General features: G+C 41.2%; 1 protein-coding gene across 1 annotated transcript; it reads left to right on the top strand.

Moving 5' to 3' along the window:
- The first annotated feature begins 854 nt into the window (after positions 1-854).
- Positions 855-8,153, top strand: MGME1 (mitochondrial genome maintenance exonuclease 1). Its single transcript, XM_007461786.1, has 4 exons — positions 855-1,365; positions 4,513-4,732; positions 7,470-7,602; positions 7,992-8,153. Exons 1-4 carry the CDS (start codon positions 855-857, stop codon positions 8,151-8,153), a joined length of 1,026 nt encoding a protein of 341 aa, XP_007461848.1.
- The last annotated feature ends 296 nt before the right edge of the window (positions 8,154-8,449 follow it).

Raw genomic sequence — 8,449 nt, 5'->3', positions numbered from 1 at the left:
TAACTGTCGCAGCCCCTCGAGCGTCCTGTGTTTCTTTGTGTCACACACGCCTACCTTCGTGGCCGGCACATGGCTCCATAGCTGGGGACATGTGGCCCCAAGCTGTCTACTTCACGTTTAACAGGTGCCGGTCCTTTAGAAATAGTTTTGTCCAAGTATTACCGAGTCCAAGCGCGGCTGCAGGACAAGCCAATAAATTGACAGATGAGCTGTTAGGGCAAAGTATAGAGACCTTATTCAGAAAGCCAGCAGCCAGAGAAGATGGTGGACTTGTGTCCCAAAGAACTATCTTCCCCAGTTAGAGTTCAGGCTTCTTTTATACTAAAAGGGGAGGTGGTGTGACTGCTTGTTGCCCACTTCTTGGTGCCAGAATCCTTTGTTCTTACAGCTGTCCACGCAGGTCTGGTCACAGTGTTCCTATATACCTGCAACAAGATCGTTATTTTCTGTTCTGCAACTTTTTAATCTCTATATGATTGGAAAAGTGTTAATACCTTTAAAGGTCAGAGCCTTGAGAATGGGTTCTCCTGTGTATTTCAGGCTATAGGCAACGTACTTTTCCAAAAGGTGCAGAGCCGAAAGACTAAGCCCCCTGCAAAAGGGCACAAAGGTTAGAGCTAAAGGAATAGACTCAGTATGGAGTCAGGTTTGTTTTCCTCTGTTAAACATGTCGAAAAAGCTTACCGAATACAATTTTAATGTGCAATATCATACTGTTGCAGCTTTCGCTTTGATGGTTCAAATATTTAACACATTTGATATCTAACACCACTTTGCTCTTTGATAGGAAAGCGAAAATTAAAAAGGTCCTCGACATTACAAGTAGACTAGAGGGAAGTGAAAAAAATCCAAAGATGAAGGTATTTCAGACCATCTGCAGGCAGCTTAAAAGTTCAAAGGGGTTTTCTGTAGAACCAGCCCTCCGTGTGGTCTTCTCCACTTCCTCTTATTTGTGTGGCCGGAAGAAAAAAGTGAACCCTTATGAAGAAGTGGACCAAGAAAAGTACTCTGATTTAGTAAGGTCTGTCTTGTCATTCAGAGGCCATGCTCAGGTTCCACGGTCTTTGTTTGAGGAAGATGCTTTACTCTACGGACCTGTGAGGAAGTGTAAGACCCCAAAGCAAGAAGCAGCAGGAGTTCCACGAAACTGGTGTCCTCTCTTCAATCCAGAGAAAAGCAGAAAACCAAATGCAACAAGTGATCCTACAATTCCTTTGAAAATCCCTTTGCAAAGGAATATGATACCAAGTGTGACCAGAATCCTTCAGCAGACCATGACCTCAGAACAGATTTCCTGTTTGGAGAGGTGGAAACGTCGGATGATTCTGGAACTGGGAGAGGATGGCTTTGCAGAATATACTTCAAGTAATTTTCTTAATCCTGATTCTGTATGGTTATTATGTTTTCCAGAGTACAGAGCACCAGTGTCAAAAGGATGAGTTGTTCTTTTTCTAACGTTAACTAGTGAGGAACTACTTTCAAATGATAATTAGTATTAACAGCATTTTTTATATATTAACTCACTTAATCCTCATGACAACCCTGTGAAGCACAGATACTATTATCCCCATTTCACAGATAAAATTGAAGCACAGAGATCAAGTACTTTGACTAAAGATGTATGAAATTCATTTATTTTATAAGCTGCAAACTTAAGTATTAGAATTGCCTGTTTTGTTTGATTATGGGAGAGTCGATCGCCTCATAATGGAATTCTGGTTGTTTGCTAGGCATTCTGTTCAGAATCTAGTAAATACCCCCTTGCTCTGCTTATCAGCAGAGACTGACTCATAAATTTAAAGATGGGCAAAAAGCCAGAACATGTGATCTGTATTTAGGTCTTAGTAAATTGAGATGATCAGATGTTCTTCATTAGGAACTGAGAATTGATAAACTTCAGCCTTCAACTCCTAACTCAATAACTTCTTAGACAAGTGAGGAGAATAGCTTTCTTAAAACAGATTCCATTCAAAAGCAAGATGAAAGAAAAGACCAATGGTACAGGAGAATTAGCTGGTCCCCCATCAGGATTACAGTTGTTGAAGCTAAGTTTTACCCTGAGCATTCCTTAGGCCATGCTTCCCAGAGAGCAGTACATGTACCCCTCGTGGTACACAAGCACTTTAATTTTTAATTTAAGAGCAATGCACTTATTTTGAGTCATCTTAGAAAAAAACCTGTGTGTATGCATAACACATTAAACCTGTGGTTACGTGTTTTAAAGAAAAAATATTAAGTATTTAGGTGGCACTTGGACATGGCAAAAATGGTCAAGGCCGGAGCCCCATGTAAATTCCTTGGCTCCCTGGGGCAAGGACTATATACAGGAGCTAATTGCCTTTTATTTTTATATAAATTTATTTATTTTATTTACTTCTGGCTGCGTTGGGTCTTCGTTGCTGCGTGCGGGCTTTCTCTAGTTGCAGTGAGCTGGGGCTACTCTTCATTGCGGTGCGCAGGCTTCTCATTGCGGTGGCTTCTTGTTGCAAAGCACGGGCTCTAGGCACGCAGGCTTCAGTAGTTGTAGCACGTGGGCTCAGCAGTTGTGGCCTGAGGGCTCTAGAGCGAAGTCCCAGTAGTTGTGGCACACGGGCTTCGTTGCTCCACAGCATGTGGGATCTTCCCCAGCCAGGGCTCAAACCTGTGTTCCCTGCATTGGCAGGAGGATTCTTAACCACTGTGCCACCAGGGAGTCCTACACTGACTTTTCAAATTCTAAAATATCCACACTGTCAGTCAGAATATAGGAGACTCATGTTTTTTTTTTTAATACATTTTATTTACTGGGACTTGAAAACATTTCACTTTTATTCCTTTATTGAGTGACTACTCTGACTTGATGCTATCTGCGATAACTCTTGAATCTTTTAAGATTTATTTTCACAAGTTTAATCACGTTTAATGTTCTCAGCTTTACAATCCTAAGGGATTCTGTAACCCAGATCCCATGTTTGTTGCCCCTTACATATGAAGACCTCCCTGGGGTTAAGACTGCAGTGGGGAATGAGTTGTCTGTTCACTTGGCTGTTGATAAACAAATTTTTTTCCTTCATGTTTTTAACATGTTTGTGTTCTGCTTCAGTAAAGCTAGTCTGTAGATAAATACTGCTCTTCTTTTCCCTAGGTTTTAATTCCATAAGTCTTAAATTTGTAGGCCTTTTATGTGCTAATAAGTACAATTAAGCCAAGTAAATTTGGAGTAGAATAACTTATTTCCTCAGTTGAATTTCACTTCACTTTCCAAGTAATTTCCCTGAAGCAATTCCACTTTTTGCCAATGGTAGAACTGACCTTTCAAAATCTTTGTAAAAAATACTTGACAAAGGTAATATGGTTTGACATTACTTCATTAGATTAGATGGTTTTCCTCATTTTCTGTGGGTCTGTCTCCAAGCATGTATCTCCTGCTCTGTTTCTGTGTGTATCTTACTGATGGTCCCTGATTTTTCATCTCTCACTCTGCTGTGTGAGGGACCAGAATGACCTTAGGCTCTGGTGCCAGGCCCCAGGCCAGCATTTTGCTTTGAGACAAATTAACAGCACTGCCTAGGCCTTCTTCATTACAATGGGGGTGATGATCCTTATCTTGCCAGGTTGTTGTGTTTGAAAGTTAACAGTTCGAAAGCGCCAAGGCCACTGCTTAGCACAGCAATACCCTCTTTTTCTTTCTTTCTCTCCTTCCCTTATCAAAAGTCAAGTGAATATTTAGTGTTTCTTGCATTTGTTGAATATGTTTGTGTCCTCTTTTCTTAAAAGTGTATGAGAAGGGACTTCCCTGGTGGTCCAGTGGTTAAGACTCCACGCTTCCATTGCAAGGGGCACGGGTTTGATCACTGGCCAGGGAATCAAGAACCTACATGCTACATGGAGGCCAAAAAAAAAAAAAGTGTACGAGGAAAAAAAATTCAGGACAGAGCCACTGTCGTAGGCTGTTCTTGCCCTAAAAGAAGGTGCAGGAGAAGAATGTCATATATTTTCCTCGCCTCTGCCCCAAATCCCACAGCATTAATTTGTGTGTGCCTTGATTTTCACTCGTTGGCAGTCACTAAGCCTGTTGGTAAAAGGATGCCTCCACCTATGTTCATAATTAAGATTTGGTTGTAAAAAGAACTGTAAACAAGAACAGTTCCCTAATATTTATCACAGCTAGTTAACTTACTGGTTACCTAAATTAAACGGACACTTAAATTCTGTGTGAATTCACTAGGTGTGGTCCTGTAGCCCCCAGATCTTCAATTCTAGCTTTGACCTAATGCTACTAGAAATACTTCATTTTAATCTATTTTATTATCTAAGCTCTACTAGTCCCTTTTGTTTTCAAAGTGCATTCTTAGTGTATTTCACAAGAGGCTGAAATATGGTGTCTTTAGGGGTTGTCACTTAAAGGTAATTCATGTAATTTTTCATTTGATTGTTGAGAGTTTTATAGAGTGTCTGTTCTTTAGTATTAGCTTTGTTTGGGCGTTTTTTGTTACTGCTGTTGTTTTCCTTTTCCCCTGATTTTCTTTTCAGACATGTTTTTACAAGGGAAACGGTTTCATGAAGCCTTGGAAAGCATACTATCACCCCAGCAGAACTTAAAAGAGCCTGATGAAAATCTCCTCAAATCTGGCTATATCCAAAGTATCCAGCATGTTCTGAGAGATGTCAGTGGAGTGCAGGCTCTGGAAAGTGCTGTTAAACATGAGACCCTAAAGTATGTAGGTCTGCTGGACTGTGTAGCTGATTATCAGTAAGTATTCAATTTTTTACATCAAGTGTGGAGGTGAATTCATTCTGGGTGGGACACATGGTTCCCTTCCAATGCTAGTTTTTCCTTTTAATTCCTGCTTCAAGGTGTGGCCTCTGTAAAGTCACATCAGGTAAGAGCCATCTCATCCTTGTAAATCTACATTCCGAAGTCAAAGTGTTTCGTGGAGAAAAGGTACAACTTTCCAGTATCCCTAGGATGGCCTGTTTTCCAGCATGTTCCCCCCCTCCCCCCCACCCCAAGCAAAGTACCAGCCATAAGATCCAATTTGATTCCTGCATTTTCTTTCCTGTTTCCCTAAAAATAGCACCTTGATTTGTTGGCCCTGAAAATCAACTCTGCCTGGCTTCCAGGCAGTGTTTGACATGGATAGGAACTCTGAGCTTAATAAAGCTTCCCGTGGCTTTTAAATTGCTGCTCTGTTACTGTTTTCACCACTTACTCCAGATTTCAAGGGTAGATATAACCTGCAGGTACCCCTATTCCAAAAAAAAAAGAAAAGAAAAGAAAAAAGCATATGAGCGATACAATAGGATAAGGGGAAAATCTGTGAGTGAAACCCTTGGAACTCTAGTTAAAAGTTACTGGGCTCTGGAGACAGGCTGCCTGAGTTTGGTTTCTGGCTTTTCTTCTTAACCCTGGGCTACTTACTTGGCTTTGGCTTCTCTGTACCTCAATTTGTTTATCTGTAAAATAGGGCAAATAATAGTACCTACCTCATAGGTTTGTTATAGACATTAAATGAGACATTCCCTATACGGTACTTAAAATGCATACTATCTACTCAGTAAATGTTAGCAACATTATTTTGATCCTATTCTCTCTTGATCCTGTTCTCTCTTTTTAACTGCTGTTGGGTATGAATGAACCATATCCAGTTCCCTGTTGGGAGCACTCGGGTTATTCTAGTTTTTCAGTCACAAACTACAGCAGTGACCGTGTCTCCTCCTATTCTGTCGTGAGTTTCTCTTGGCAGGTGCACGGGTTCGTTGGTTGGTTTGTTTGTTTTGGTGAATGATATGTGAGGTTTCCGTTGATCTGAAGTAGGCCTGGGCGTGAATACTTCTTAAATTTTCCAGGCATGTGTCACTTGCACCCAGGATAGCAAACCGTTGCTCTATGGTACAGACCTAAAAGGGAAATTGCGGGGCCACAGGGAACATGCGTTTTAACACTGTTTTGTCATTTCAGCCTGCATTTCAAAATAAATTAGGCTGAGCAAAATAAATTAGCTCTTTTTATTTGTTAAAGAGCTATTTGTGGACTGTCTCATTACAATTTTAATTTGGGTTTATACTACTAAGTTTTCTTCCATGTTATTCAGTTCTACAAGTTATAGTACATTGCTAGAAACAGTGGTATGTGGCAGAAGTCTTTACTGTAGGGTATTTTGATTTTTTTCAAGAGAGAGAACTGGGAATGATAGTGCCCTGGGGATGCTGGGGCCCTCTCTTCATTTGCATAGATTGTCAAGCTCCACAATAATAGAAAACAGTTATAAAGATGACATGTTACCTCTATACCTGCACCATCCAGTAGAGTAGCCTTTAGCCATAAAAAGCCATCAGTAAGCACGTGACTGTGGCCAGTCCAAACAGAGGTATGCTGTAAATATACAAACTAGATTTCAATGACTTTGTACAAAAGAGAATGTAAAATATCTCATTAATAACTTTTTACTATTATATATTGAAATGATATTTTGGATACGTTGGGGTAAATAAAATATTAAAATTTCACCTTTTTTTTTTCTTTTTGGATGTAGCTACTAGAAAATTTTAAATAATGTGTATAGCTCGCATTTTATTTCTTTAGACGGTGCTATTCTAGACTTTATAGATTTTATAAATAACTTGCATAAGTTGTAATGTAGTGCTACGGTGACAGGAAGGTAACTGTGCAGATCTCCCTCTACACTGCTGGTTTTGAAGCTGAAGTGAGCAGGTAGAGCCCTTTGAAAATCACCGGTTCTCAGTGCACCCACCCTGTGGCCCTTTTGACATCTGTGCTTGGCAAGTGTAAAAGTCCACTGGGATGGGGTGGGGGTGGGGGATGTACCGGTTATTTAACTAAAAAAAAGTGGCAGGAATTTTTCTATTTTCCCAGTATCTCTAATAGTAATATCCCTACCCTGTGTGTAAACTTTTAGGACAGGGACCAGGTCTTCTTATTTACATTTCTGCATATAGTTGGTGCCTGTTAAGTGTTGATGGATTTGAACTCCAGCTTTGGTTTCTGAGGCACCACGATGCTTAGTCCTTTACGATGGGGACTTTGCTACTGGTCTGTTGTGGTTCGTTCTGATAGACGTTTGAAGCCAAATCAACTAAGATAATAATAGTTTCAATTCCCTTGTCAACTGTTAAACCATGGAGGTCCAAAGAAATGTCTAGAAAGTTTAGAAGCTTGTGCTGGAGAAGTTGTTTCCCAGCACTCGCACCTGGGCCCGCACCTGCAGCTCCCATGGGTGCACTTAGGAAGCATCTTCCGTCATACCTCGTGGCTGACCTGAATGAGGGGCTCAAAGGAAAGAGAATGTCACACCTCTTCAACCCTAAGTAAAGCTCAGGAGAGCCGTCTTCTTGGACTGTGGGGAATAGAAGCAACAGTCATTGGATGAGAAGTAGCAAACTATGTGTAAGAAGAGGTTTAGCCTAATAGCGTTTTAGTGTGCTAAGACGCTATTTACCTTCAAGGGCTTCCTTTGGTTTCTCTTTAGGGGCAAGCTGTGTGTGATTGATTGGAAGACATCGGAGAAGCAAAAGCCTTTCATCCAAAATACATTTGACAACCCGCTGCAAGTCGTGGCGTATGTTGGTGCCATAAACCATGACATCAACTACAGCTTTCAGGTCAGGATGCGGAGCATCCGCTTACTTAAAGCTTTGCTCGATGCTGGGTTATATAGCTCCTTCCCTCCTTAGGGTTTTATTCTGTTTGTAACCCACTGCTTACTCTGTTGCTGTCCTTCTACCACTTCAAAAAGCACTTTCCCCCTCTTCCTGGGCTTTTTGTTGTTGTTAATCTTTAATGATCACAGTCCATTCTTTAGCGTCTTAACTGTCATCTTTGTGTTCTTGTGTATCCTGGGCCAGTCTTTCATCAACCCACCTTAGAAATTGAGTTAGGAGCTGTTACTGTAGATTGCTTTGTTCTGAGTGTGCCCTGGAGTAAGAAGGAAATGGACCTCAACTCTGTTGCTACTGTGGAGATGCTGGAATTGCCCTGTGTTCCTTCCTAGGTTCAGTGCGGCTTGATCGTGGTTGCCTACAAAGACGGGTCCCCTGCCCACCCACATTTCATGGACGCAGAGCTCTGCTCCCAGTACTGGGCAAAGTGGCTTCTTCGACTAGAAGAATATACAAAGAAGGAAAAGAACCAGAATATTCAGAAACTAGATTAAAGGGCAGGAAGCTGTGTGGGAACGTTCAGGGCTTTCTCAAAGTTTGGGAACATGTATCTGTTTCCTGTGATCTGGAACGAGGTGCCACAGGGTCTGAGAGCTGCAGTAACACGAGCAGAACTAGTAATTTGTTGAAATTTATTGCAACCAAAAAGGCAAAGCCAGAAAAGTTAAATTTAAAGAGCTGGACTTTAGCACATAAAAGACCAGCTCTGCTACCTCTGACTAGCATTTACCCGAAAAAAAGGCAAGCAACACTGGCACAGTGTTGGTGGCTCTTGGACCCCCATAGACCT

Source organism: Lipotes vexillifer, unplaced genomic scaffold (genome assembly GCF_000442215.2).
Source record: "Lipotes vexillifer unplaced genomic scaffold, Lipotes_vexillifer_v1.1 scaffold285, whole genome shotgun sequence".
Lineage (NCBI taxonomy): Eukaryota > Metazoa > Chordata > Mammalia > Artiodactyla > Lipotidae > Lipotes > Lipotes vexillifer.
The sequence above is the reverse complement of the archived record's forward strand: the minus strand, read 5'-3'. Positions and strand labels throughout refer to the sequence as shown.